General features: G+C 38.6%; 1 protein-coding gene and 1 non-coding gene across 3 annotated transcripts; both read right to left on the bottom strand.

The window, feature by feature from the left end:
* Positions 1 to 4,402: 4,402 nt before the first annotated feature.
* TRNAP-CGG (transfer RNA proline (anticodon CGG)) lies at positions 4,403 to 4,474 on the bottom strand. The gene has a single exon. It is a non-coding gene; the product is annotated as a tRNA-Pro (tRNA).
* Positions 4,475 to 5,496: 1,022 nt separating this feature from the next.
* On the bottom strand, positions 5,497 to 12,331 carry LOC131325151 (protein DETOXIFICATION 46, chloroplastic-like). 2 transcript variants are annotated; one of them, XM_058357239.1, is made up of 13 exons: positions 11,820 to 12,331; positions 10,737 to 10,831; positions 10,523 to 10,631; positions 10,363 to 10,418; positions 9,865 to 9,920; positions 9,487 to 9,625; positions 8,984 to 9,190; positions 8,495 to 8,605; positions 8,162 to 8,290; positions 7,489 to 7,566; positions 6,676 to 6,747; positions 6,075 to 6,137; positions 5,497 to 5,850 (listed from the first exon to the last, which is right to left on the bottom strand). In XM_058357239.1, the coding sequence occupies exons 1-13, from the start codon at positions 12,241 to 12,243 to the stop codon at positions 5,746 to 5,748; spliced, it is 1,644 nt and encodes a 547-aa protein (XP_058213222.1). In that variant the 5' UTR covers positions 12,244 to 12,331; the 3' UTR covers positions 5,497 to 5,745. The 2 variants fall into 2 exon arrangements, 1 of the variants encoding a protein (XP_058213222.1); XR_009199602.1 differs by lacking the exon at positions 6,676 to 6,747 and adding an exon at positions 6,395 to 6,606 and having other exon boundaries at positions 5,819 to 5,850.
* Between the last annotated feature and the right edge of the window lie 844 nt (positions 12,332 to 13,175).

Here is a 13,175-nt window from a genome sequence, read left to right as displayed (position 1 = left end):
CCCCCCCCTCCTTGATTTTTCCATGTCTCTGTGGGCCGTTACCGCAGTGATTTGGGTTCAGCAGTGATACAGTCACCGACTTTGGGGTCGGTGACCGGCCACCGACCGAGTGTGGGGTTTACTCCGGGCCCCGCACGAATGATCCGAGCCGCTCAATAATTTTTTTTAAAAAAACCGAGTGGGCTGCATGAGAAATAAGCTCAATCCGATGTGTGTACGTGCTCGTTTTAAACTTTTATTTTTGAACGGCTCGGATCATCTGATTTTGGAATAGCTCGGATCGAACACATACACACATCGGATTGAGCTTATTTCTCACGCAGCCCCACTCGATTTTTAAAAAAAAAATTATTGAGTGGCTCGGATCATTTGTGCAGGGCCCGGAGTAGACCCCACACAAGGTCGGTGGGCGGTCACCGACCCTCCCGGTTGGTGACCGTAGTGTTTTCGATTTGGGTTCCCGTGGTGCCCAAAAAAGCATTACATATCTGTAGTACCTCTAGTTGTGAGCCTTTTGTAATCTATATTGGTTATCTAAACCATTCATTTTGTCAGAAATGTTGAATAGAACATTTATGCAAAAAAATCAAATTGAGTGGATATTTGTAGCCATATGGTCAGATACCATCTATTTAACAAAAATGGATAGATAATATACGATTTAGAGAATTGTAAAACAAATCTGTCTCGATCATGTCTACCAATGTCTAATCAATATAATTTTTTGTAGACATTATATGCTCAACATGGTTGAAAAAATGAAACGGTTCCGATCATAAATGTAGACCACAGAGGGCCCAAAATTAAGGTGACTATAGAAGTGCATTGGGGCATTATAGAAATCCCCAAGTCCGTACCACGGGTGCCAATTGGTAAATGAACTAGAACAAATTTGGAGGGTCCAGTGTGTGTTGGCCGTGGAGCCAATATCGACTAGTATTTGAATCGCAACGAAATTAGGTGATTAGAGCATCCATATTGTAATAAACAAATTGGTATGGATAAGCAAACTTAACAACAATGCTAAAAAAATACCTCACATTGTAATAAGCAAAGTTACAAGTCTTTTAGCAAATAATCAAATTCCATCCATTCCATAACCAAACTTAACAACTTTTACCAATAACCAAAACTCAATAACCAAACCAAATAACAAACTCAAAACAAAAATACTAAAAAACACCCCACATTAGAATCGTCTCATCGAGAAGAATAATTTGGTGTGGTCGGGTGTGTGATTAAAACTCGTTTGCAATTGGACATAGGTGCATTGCGTATTGTGGGGGTTTTTTTTATAGGGATGAAAAAATAACCAATGTGGAGGTAAAGTTTGTTAAGTTTGATTATGAACTAAATGGATAATCAAATGCTGACGTGGCACATTTTGGTTATTGAATTTGATTATTCCCGTTGCGGATGCTCTTAGGTACTTTCTCGAGAAAATTACGGCTCAGGACGTATTTTGATAATTAATACCCGATAAAGATATGCTAAGAACATTTGTTAATGTTAGAAATGTCCTTGGCGGGTATTAATTATCAAAACACGTCATTGGCCGTCATTTTTCCTTCTTTCTTTAGTGTCCACTGTGTGACATTTCTTCTCATTTATGGGGCTTTTATCACCCCCGTATGTGTGTTTTTTGTTGTTTTCTGTAGTGCTTTGACTGTTTGGAGCAATAGGTTTAGTTAGAGTTGTTTATAGTCTTTGGACTAAGTCTCCTCCTGTTTGGTTTCTTTATCTCTTGTTTAGGAGCGGAGTTTCCTCTTGATGTACTATTTCTTAGATCTATAATATCATCTGTTAAAATTTTAATTAGAAAATAATCATGTTCGGTATTTACTATTTAGTAAAAAATTTAATTAGAAAATAATCATAAGGCAAACTATATATATCCAAGGAGACCACATGTTCGGTATTTAGTTCAAAATCTTAAGGCCTGAATTAAATGCCCGTTGATTATAATACTATCTCACAAAGTATGGAACATACACTAACATGGAAGTTTACACAAAAAACCTCTCTCAAAACATTTACGAAACATTACAAGTTTCATTGTATATTGTCTTGAAATAATACGGTTTACGGAGGCCCAATCACGCGAAAGTATTTTTGGACGGTCCGCATTGAAAACCAAATTTGACCCGTAAAAATGACTTGTTACTGATCAAAATTGAAAAGTAATCCCAACCATTGACAGCGTGAATGAATGGACGAGATTGTGCGGATCCGTGAATAAGTTTCTCTCATACTTATTTTTCAAGCTAGGTTTCACCCCGGCCTCCACAGATTTCAGATGAAAATGCACTATCATCATGTTGACTAATATGGAAAGAGTAGAAGCAAAGAAAACAAGGGGAGCGTTTTTTATCTGTATAAATGAGGGCTTGAAGAGCACATGCAGCTAGCCTTTTATTCTAATGTGTGGCCCAACAACTCTCTCTATGTGTGTTGTGACTGGATTGACAAGCTAAGTAGCTGTCTCTCCCACTTTAGTTCTGCACATGTGGGATCACATGTAACCTAAGGCATGTATGTCTCCAATGCCACGAGAGAGACCTTTCCAATCCATAATCCAGTGGTCATAGGTTAAATTATACTACTAGATTATTACAATTGAATTGAAAAGCGATGCAATAACTGAACCGAATCGCGTGTTTTACTTAATCTCCTTTAAACTTATTCGCCGTCTACCAAAGGGTGTTGAGGTGCATCGGTGTATGTCTCCCAGGATAATTCGGCTAGAACCACAACTCATGAATCACCACCGTCAGCAGCATTGATCGAACTGTATTACTTATGAAAACCAGAAGTTCCTGTATAGAATTTGGAACCGGTGTCAAACATTGAAAACGGGCAGCCAACCAAGGGATGACTCCTTAGTTGCAGGCTTGCAGCAGCCGGAGTTAATAGGCGAAACTGCAAGAACGAATATCTACAGTACTTGAATACACATCATGGGGGGCCTTAATTAGGCGCGGACGTTATTGCGCTGTCGGTTGCCTGGGGAGACACTCCAACTGCCCCGTTTTCACTTTTCATTCACCAAAATCTGGAAAAATTCCAACATTCTCCAAGGTTCGTTCGGATTTTCTGTGATGAGAGAAATCCATCAAAAGGTTGGATCACTTTGAACTTATCCCTGTATATTATGGCTGCAATCATCCACAGGACCACAAACTCCGCAAGTATCGAGTAAAAGTCAGTTAAATTTGCCTATAAAAGTTTTATACTCCAGTACAAGACTTCCGAACTGGGCTTCAACATAGTTATAAATTATTACTCCGTCTGGATTTAATAGTCATTTTTTGAAGTTCGTGTCATTTTTCAATCGATTATATCTTCCAATCTATAATGTTTTACTTGATTTCGAAAATATTGTATCATAGAACTAATCGAGATCTATCAAACAAGCTCTATATTCGATATGAAATTCATTAAGGATTCAAAGATATAACCCATTTTTTAGCCGGTTAGAATATAACTAGGGATAATTAAATCCGATCAGCCAATCAATCTCATAACGCACGAGATGTAGTTTTAACTTACGTTACGCTGCATAATTTATTTCTTGTTGTTAGTCCGACCAATCAAACATGGAGTAAAAGTTTGGGTACAAAACAAGTTCAAAAAATGCTTATAAGCTTCAAACAAGTCCAGAGAGGATACAAGTAGTTGAAGGACCGAATCCGCTCTCTTCCCTAACGGTATGCGATTTGGGATCCCTCTCTATCTGAAGGGCTGAAAAGCTCGTCCTGTTTAGGAGCAGTCAAACGAAAGCTCATCGGGGAGACAGAGAAAGAACTTGAATGAAACGGCGGGCCGGGGATGATCAGGGTGACTTTGATTCGATAAAGGCTCCCCTTCCCCATGAATGCTCGTTTGAGCTACTGATACCGGAACCAGCCGGCCTCTCTGAGGTACAGAGAACCGGCCATGTGAGTGATGGGAGGACGAGATATTCACACGCAATAGTAAGCACACGTTTATTGATAAAAACACACAAACGATTATACAAAGGATTCACACTTCTTTACGTCTCTCTCTTTTGGTCACTCAGCTCCCGCACTCTTACGATACGGATTACAAGCTTGTTTATACGCAGAACATTAAGAAAAACAAAGATGACATAATCTCTGATTTATTTTGCAAACCGCAAAATATATCACGGAAGCTCCAAAGTCTTCAAGCCTGATGAGGAATAGTGGCTCCATGTTTTTCTTCCCGCAATCATCCACTTGCCCTTTGAAAGTTATACCTAAAAAATAAAAATAAAACAGAAAGGCACGTTTACATCTTTGAACTACACATTGGGATTATTTTGCGGTCTACACACAAGAAAATAAGAAAAACAAGATAATGCAGTAGATGAAGAAACTGCTAAAAAAAAAAAAAAATATTAGGGGTGTTGCGAGAATCGAACTCACGACCTCTCGCACCCGAAGCGAGAATCATACCACTAGACCAAACACCCTGTTTTGGACAATTTTGAAGATAATAATTTATTTAAAGGAAGAATTAGATTTTATAACCAACTGCACCGCTGGTCCACCACTGCTGCGGCCTATTAGAAAAGGTCAGGATTTAAAAGAATAATACAAAAAGACAGGAAAAAGGACGACATAAATAATCACGTGGAATGATGGAAACAAAGAAGAATATATTCCTTTATATCCTTTTTGTTTTGTTTTGAAAAACACGCAGCAAAAACACTAATACTAACCGTTCTGTTTTCTTTCTAAACCTTCTCTTTAAAAAAAAAGATAATTTCAAACTCAAACATAACGAAAACGAAAAATAATATCTCAAATTTTTTTGCACTGTTTAAAAGATCTCAATGAGATCTAGCAAACAAGATTCATATTGATAGAAAAATTACTTGCGTAAACACATGATTTTTGAGCTTGAAATTACCTTCATTTTCTAAAAATTCTTTTTCTACGAAACTGGAATGGGCCCCAATCGCGTCTCTTTTATTAAGCTCTGTAACTGAATCATTTTTTTTATATATGATTACAAGAACTTCTAGATTAATAGGAAGAAATAGGTAGAAAGCTTAATCGCTAAAACGGATGAAAGTCCACCTTCTTATATTTATATATAAGTCTAGGAGGCCACTTACGGCTAATGAAAACAAGAAAAAGGAGCCAAGGAGGAGGCCACTTATGGATAATAAAGAAAACAGTGTGATTATGTTTGACAAATTTTTTTTGCTAAGTTCGATTAGCCAAAATTTTTAAAAAAGCTTGAAAAAGTCAAGAGATAAGTATATTATTATTATTCGATCTTCCGATCACTAATGCCATAATCATTCGTGGACTCGAAAATTTTAGATACGGAGATCTAGTAGAGATCTACGGAAAAAGGCGATTTTTGTTCCGAGTACTTGAACGAAGACGAAACAAAACTTAAATTGTTGTTAACGCCCGTTTATAGTTTAGAAATGTCCGAGGACAAATAACCAGCTAAACAATTCTATGCTACAAAGCACAGTAGTTTATTATTAAAATTTTATTTTATTTTAGGGTAATGCAGGTGTTCAAACCGGGGGACGAGGAACGAAATCAAAAATAAATTACAGCACCCAATCCAACTGATATAGCAGCAGCTTGATTTGATCAGTTTCTGAGGAATAACGACAGCTTGAATAACCTCTTGTGTGCCAGTTTGCTTTCCATGCTTGGGCTGTACCTGGGAAGTTTGTAGCCATTTTCCAAAACATATTTTGACATTGGAATCTGGAAACTAAGTGGCTTTCAGTTTTCCCAAACTGGTGAATCTTGTTAGATCTTCAGAGTAGAGTACGCCATCGGGCGAAAGGAGGCGGCGGAGAGCGAGGGAAAATCGAGCCTGGAAAGGAGAACAAAAGAGAGAGAGAGAGACTTGCTTGTTCAGAAGAATTCAAGTAGAGTGAAGTTGGCATGGCGCAATGCTACATAAGCAGATTCATGTAGTGCTCGGTTTCAGACACGAGTGTGTCTTAAACCGTCCGATGCTGGTGGATCCCATGTCAATATGTACACACAAACTTTTCAAATCTCATGAGAGCTGAAGATGTTTTTTTTCTTTCTTACCCATTGGAATCCCACAAGAGCACACCAGCAACCTTGTAGACCATAACCTCTGCTGCTGACAAGCTGTAAGGGAAAAACAAAATGAACAAAAGGGAAAGTACTAGAATCAAGTTTTCAGCTTTTTCGACAAAAATGAAAATAACTCACTTCAACCAAACTCATAAAATGTTCCAGCTAAAAATGAAAGACATGGGTTTTTAAGCTTTTCAGTGTTTTTTGTTGGAATTACACGAAAAACAAAGATGGAAAAATAGAAACGATTCCAAATAGGCCCTCCTTTTATTTTTTATAACCAGGCGTTCGGACCAGCTTACATGCACCTTTACTAATCTGGGGGATCAATTTCACCGTCCACTAGCGGGGGCCCATTTGGCCCTACTTTTATTTCTGAAGGGTATTTCCTTCTCATTTTGCTCGATTCACCTCACTATGACTGAGTGAGAGACATCATGGATTGCAGTATAATCAATTATCCTCCACTAGTGGACGCTGAGATTGGTGTCTGGATTTGTCGGTTTTGTTAGGCTGGAATCTGGATATCAGGTCATCAAAAGAATTGATGATTGGAAAGCAAGAAAAATAGAGCCTTCTAGATTCATACCAACAGGAGAAGAGAGCCCAAACAGAAACATCCAGTCATTGTTAAACTGATAAATTTAAGATCTCTTCCAGCCTGCAGAAAAGCAAAAACAGATCTATTGATTTCAGGGCAGAAAATTCTGTGAAATGTTGCATGTGCAGCTAGAGCAGCTTGTAAGTGCATCCATTTTTAACTTATGGACAGAAATACAGGCACCATTAGCACAAGCTCAAAGGTATTACCGCTTAGAATCTAAAAAGAACGGACACGTCTACCTGGCAGTTGCGTCACGTATCTATCGGACGCAAATATGTCATAATGTCATGATGCTATCAGGTACTAATATGGGTGCAATTTTGTATTATGGCAGACATTTTGTCAACATTCTAGGACACGTTGAGGACACTTTAGGAGGTTAAAATGCTATTTTGTCAAGATTTCTATGAATGTTTAGTTTATGCACAAGTGTATAATAACCGTTGGTTTGTATCTTCTAAATGTTAACACTATTTGTGGTACGTTATCTCGATTTGAAAGTGAATTCTTACAATAAATCTATAAAACCAATATATTGTATGTTTGACATGCCTCTAACGCGTCCATGTCCTTGTTTTGGAGAAATGAAGTGTCGGCATGTCCATGTCATGTCTTGTTGTGTCCATATTTGTATATCTGCTTTTTAGCTTAGAACTATAATGAACATCTGGTTCTGAGCTAATACATCATACATTACATGAGCAATATGCCAATACACACAACTCCAATATTACAATTAGTATACGAAAACACAACATTTTGAAAGCACCATTGGCATGAAAGCTTAGGTAAACATACCAGCAATGTTCCTTCAAAGCTGTGAGTACTGGGTGTCACACATAATGCAATAAAGAACGGTATCAACACTTTCTGCATCTGGGTTAGCAAAAATCAAGGACAAAATATTAACAGAAACCAGAAAAAAGAGTACCCGTCGGATAATACACATGAACAAAATTATAGATTCTTGGTATTAAGTAATTAACCATGTACTTTTCCTAAATGATTGCGATGATTTTCGCTAACAACAATGACAAAACACATTAAGATAACCACGTCAAAGGCAAGCACCTAAGTATATCATTATATTCTTGTTTGGAGTTTAAGGACTTGTTTAACGGTATTGTAGCTCTTCACTTTTCAAAAAATCAAGTGAGAAAAGCATTGACGCCACTGTTCCCATTGATTGCGTTTCAATGGAAAGGGGCTGAAGTAGTCAGAAACAAGCGATAATAGATAGGTGTGAATAGTTAGTTAGTCACAACGGGGTAAGTCAGTTGTAGCCGATATGAGAAGAGCAGCATATTTATACTCTAAAGGAGGCAAGAAATGTGCATTGTATGGCATATCTCAGGTTCTTCGCTTCTCAAACATCATTCAGGTTAAAAAAGGAAAATTTGAAGAAAAAGCGAAGAAAGATACTGGTAGTGATGTGAAAGCTCAAGTTCTCATGACAGAAAGTACAACTTACCTCCTGTATGACTTTTGGATCAGAGGTAAAAATCCCAGGGAACAACAAAGGAATAGATGTTCCAATGGTTCCCAATACCAGTCCTAATAAAGCTCCGATGATAACCAGCGACTTTAGCAGCATTCGAGCCTGTTTGAGACCAAGAGCCGCCTTTCAGATCATATTTTGCTTGGAAAAGACCGTATAGTTGGCAGAATGCGAATATAGGCAGATGTTATAACCGCACGGAATAAACGTTTATCATACATTTTTTTTGAACGGCAACGTTTATCATACATGATATGTGAGAGTGAGAAGTTGGACTATAGCACCAAAATAGCAAGAATAACTAACCTTTGCTAAACTTCGATTAACTCCATACATCAACTCGGGCATGAAAGATTGAGCAGTTTGAGAGAGAGGCTCACCCCATACCACACACATGCTGTATAGTTGAATCAGGACCTATAGCAGACAGCAATTTGGCTGCAAATTACACTAGGTTCCGTTTGGGTATATATGAATTTCAAATGAAGGAAAGGCTCAAATCTACATTTGTCAGCTAAGATGTGGATTTGGGCATTGAGTTTGAGATATTTATCAGGACGGATGTGAAAAAAGTATTTACTAGGAGTGATTTGAAACCCCTCATGTTAAGGATCATACTTATACTCAGCTCCAGTTTCACAATCCACCTATAGCTAAACTTCTTAAAGTTATGAAAACCGAATATAAAATTCTTGATTTGGAATCCACATCTATCCAAACGGTGCCTTAGTTCCTTACGGATGAATGCTCAAGATAGAAGCACAAACATGAGATAGTACTAGTAAAAAAACTAACCTGATGAGCAGCAACAGTGACTGTCCCCATCGAGGTAGCAAAGTAAATAATGAGAGAGTAAAACGCCACCTTCGAACTGATTGTTAGAAAAACTGGAGCAGCTAGTATTATTATCTGCTTAAGTTCACTGGGTGATGGAGCATAGATAGAAAACGCGTTGTATCCTTTGTTGTTCAGAGCTTCAATCATCATATAAGCTGAAATAACCTGAAAACAGAATCCAAAGTGCTGAAAAAGCTAGAGTCATATACAAAATCTTTTTTCTTCTTCTTTTGACCGGTTAGTATCCAGCCTAATGGACCGACCAGTCCAGAGGGCCAATTAAAGCATGAAATGATAACACGCAGGTGAGAGTCAGACCCTAGATTTAAGGCTTCCTAGTTCCTAACACCCCTGATTGCTAGGTGACTACGATTGCATCCAACTTGCTTGCCTTAACAAAAAAATTACGCTAAATTTTACAAACCGGAAACAAGAAATAGAAACGTATGTTTTCTGTTTACCTGTGAACCCATGGTTGCCCAAGCTGCACCAGCAATACCATAGCCTAAGTAACTGCATAGGATGATGTGGCCAATTATATTTACGGTACTGGCAACTACTAAAGCCTTCAAAGGTCCCCATGAATCTTTCATGCCAAGACTGTTCACCAGAAAGAAGATCTCAGAATACATACATAGACCAGACAAAGTATTCACAGTTTCACAAAGTTGGCAAAAACAAAACTCTGATATTTTTTTGGTAATGCCCTCATAACATGGATCAATATGGCAACCCTCATGACTACAAAACGAGTAAATAACAGACTAGTGAATTATAAATAACTTCTTCGGTAAGTAGCATTTGTGGACAAATGGCAGGGAAAGAGAGCATATTTGCACCTTGCACTCTGAGCAACCCATCCAACAAGGACTGCAGGCCATGCAAAGGCTCGAATCTACAACAAAAAATGATTCTGTTGAGCTAAGAAGTATCAGAAACATATCAAGCAGATACAATGTTATAGTAACCGTGTATTACAAAGAATTTTGTTCAAGGAATAAATTTAGAGGAAAAGCTAGGTGAAAGACAAAATGACATCGAAGATTGATAATTCGTGGTGAACTATGTAACCAGCTATAGGCTTTTCCTCGTGTGTTTTCATTGAAGAATTTAGTTAAGTGCAGCATCATGCCACCTCAACATGAGAACTAGTTTCCACATAATTGGAAACAAAAATAATGAAACCAGAATTTTTTCCACCCAAACTGTTCTTTGTAATTGTGTCATGTATTGTGCTTCCAAAAAAGAATCTAACAAATGCTATCATTGCAAATAATCAGCAATCATGTGACATTGGATGTGATACAGGACGTAAAAGGAGTTTTATGTAAATTAACCTGAACATATTTATTTGCTGCAGGTACAATATGAGCATTCTTCGCACCAGCAAAACCTGGAAAACGAAAGCATTGTATAATTACCCCCGTCACTGGACAGAATCTGGTTATGGTGAAACAGAAATGACCAATTCTTTCAGAAAAAAATAGTTCTTGTTACCAGTTAGTGCCCATGCACCAAGGAACCTCATGAAGAGAAACATGAATACACCACAAGCCAACCCAACAAAGAGCAAAATCGATATCTGATGTTGCACTTCCTTTTTATCCTGCATCAAATATTGTCCAGTCATGTCTGCTAGTTTCAAACTACGAACTGCAACTGATAATTCTAATTAGGAAACTTAGTTTTTCCAACAACCCCACACACTAACCCGCCTGGCTAGTGAAGTAGCGACCATGTTTGATGTGGCAATTGAAAGGAACATAAATACGTAACTCATGTTATCGCATAGCACTGTCCCTGGACCTGCCAATACCATAGAAACAACAAATCCAGTTCAATCCCGGCCTGCCATTCAAGATCAATGCCCAGTTACACTTACATTGTGCCTGGACCTCAAAGTTGTGAAGGTAAAGAAATAGATGATAGGAAGAGAAAACGAAGCGAAAGAATCTACCTTCTTAATTCTTTTGGTGGGTTAGGAGGAAACTACATGAATGAGTGCTTCTTGACAAGAAAAAGAAAAAAACATTTTCATGTCTTAATATACACTCCTAGTTATTCTTTCCTTTCCTCTTTTTGCTGGGGGTCGCCTAGGACCCACCGGATAGGGCTACTTTGGTCACGCCTGTTAAGGGTCCAAGAAATCCCAAGAGGTGAGAAAAGGTGTTGCCAGGGGAGTCGAAAACAAGACCTCACGTTAAACAAGTGATCCAACGACGACCTTAAAATGACACAAGGCTATCAATGAACCAACTCGATTAAAGTTCGAGTCATAAAAAAAGTTCTACTTGCTTGTTAGATGAATAAACTGAGCTTACTACAGTTTTCAAGCTTGAACAACCTACTGCTTGGTTCTATACCCTTACGCTGTTTGAAAAGCTAAATTTGAAGCATGTACGACTGTCATGAAGCGTGAAGCCTGATTGTACTAGACACTCAACCATCTTCTTAGGGTACTTTTGGTATTTTTTTTTCTTTCAAATTTATAACCCTCCCTATAGATGGCAGGGTACAACATCTGCATTCGAACTCCTATGTTGTTCTTCACCATGGCAAAACAACCACAACGTTGACATAACTCTAGTTGGACGAACCACACAAATCTTGTGTTCTTTTGTGATTGTTCTGAATCTGTTCTTCATCTTCTTGCGCTCGTAATCCTATGGGTTTTCTTACGATTCCCGCACATTCCAAACACAAACTCGTATGTATTTTTAAGACTCATGTGTCGTTAAGTCTTCAAATCAAACTTGAAAAACTGAAGAAAATTTCAATTTTTTTTTTTTTTTACCTAAAGCAGCAAGCTCAAGAGAACTCCCCTGACCAATCACAGCAGTATCAATGAGACTCATCAAAGGCCCACAAATCCACAACCCAGTAGCCGGCCCCGAAAACTTCACAATCTCCCCTATCTGATTCCAAATGCTCTGATCCGCCGCAAACTCTTCTCTCCTCGACATACCCCCCTCAGTTTCCCTCGAAAAAGACTCGATCTTTTCTGCGTTTTCGCTCACAATGTCTGGCTCTTCTTCGCTTATTACTGCTCGGCTACGACTACTGCAAGCAGTTATCAATCGAGTGTCGCGTCGCGCATGGATTCGAGTTTGGGGAGTGCTTAAGGATTTGATGAAGAATGTTGAACGTTTGCAATGTGGTTGGAACCTTGGAGTTTTGAACGGAATGTGGTGGTGCCGGGCTAAGGTCTTGAGATCCATTTTGTTTTTCCTTTTCGGTTGTAGCTGCAGAGAGAGAGAGAGAGAGAGAGAGAGAGAGAGAGAGAGTGTGTGTGTTTATAAGCAACTGAATTTCAAACGAATGGAGAAATCCGTACTGAATGACTAGTGGGTTACCTTACCGTCCTTAACCAACTCTATGGGAAAAACGACAACTGCCTTTCAACCGAACCCGGGGTTCATCACGGGCCACGGCCGAACAAATCTCTGCCGTTCGACTGAGATCAAATTTGAGCTGTTCATTGTCGAGCATGGACAGCTCGAATTGGCCCACCACGCATGTTGTTCCTAAGGGACAGCATGAACCCTTCAACCAAGTAATTATTCGTTAGTCCGGCAGCAAGTTGCTTGGTGTTCCGAACTATTTCAGAACCACATTTCTATGTGAGGTCCATACAAATAGTAGTGGCCTCCACGAAAATGTGTGGTTGTAGAGTGGTTCGGAGCATCACGTGGCATTGCTGCACTGCAAACTGCTGAAAAAATTTCGCCTTTCATCCTGGCTACCATTAGCTACGTTTTGGGGACTTGACCACTACACGACGGAGTTGTAGTCAATCTTGGTAGAACTATTTGAGATATTATCGTTACAATCTACAAAATAAATATATCTCCGTCATGTGACTATAAATGTTCAATTCACTTGATTTTGTTGTGCACCAATAAAGCTCATGTAAAACTCTGTAATAAGAGGTACTTAATTCGAATCGGGATGATGATATCTTGAAGTGCTTCAGCCCTATAACCTCCTGTCTGAAATAATTATCTTTAGGCATAGTACGTCTTCAAGCAATTAATCATCATTCACAGGCTTTAATCTTTTAAACCAAGCAAACTCCCAAAAAAAAACTTCTTATATGATGAAAATGAAGTAATTTGGTCTAAGCTACTCTTCTCAGCAAAATGTTTCTTTC

This window comes from Rhododendron vialii, chromosome 5a (assembly GCF_030253575.1).
Source record: "Rhododendron vialii isolate Sample 1 chromosome 5a, ASM3025357v1".
Classification (NCBI taxonomy): Eukaryota; Viridiplantae; Streptophyta; class Magnoliopsida; order Ericales; family Ericaceae; genus Rhododendron; species Rhododendron vialii.
Note: the sequence above shows the minus strand (reverse complement) of the source record. Positions and strands in the feature narration are given on the sequence as shown.

Coding starts and splice junctions, on each gene's coding strand:
- LOC131325151 (XM_058357239.1), bottom strand. CDS start 12,243: ATGGATCTCAAGACCTTAGCCCGGCACCACCACATTCCGTTCAAAACT. Junction 8,291..8,494: donor TTAATCGAAGTTTAGCAAAG/GTTAGTTATTCT, acceptor GGTCTCAAACAG/GCTCGAATGCTGCTAAAGTC. Junction 6,138..6,675: donor TGGGCTCTCTTCTCCTGTTG/GTATGAATCTAG, acceptor TTTCCCTTACAG/CTTGTCAGCAGCAGAGGTTA.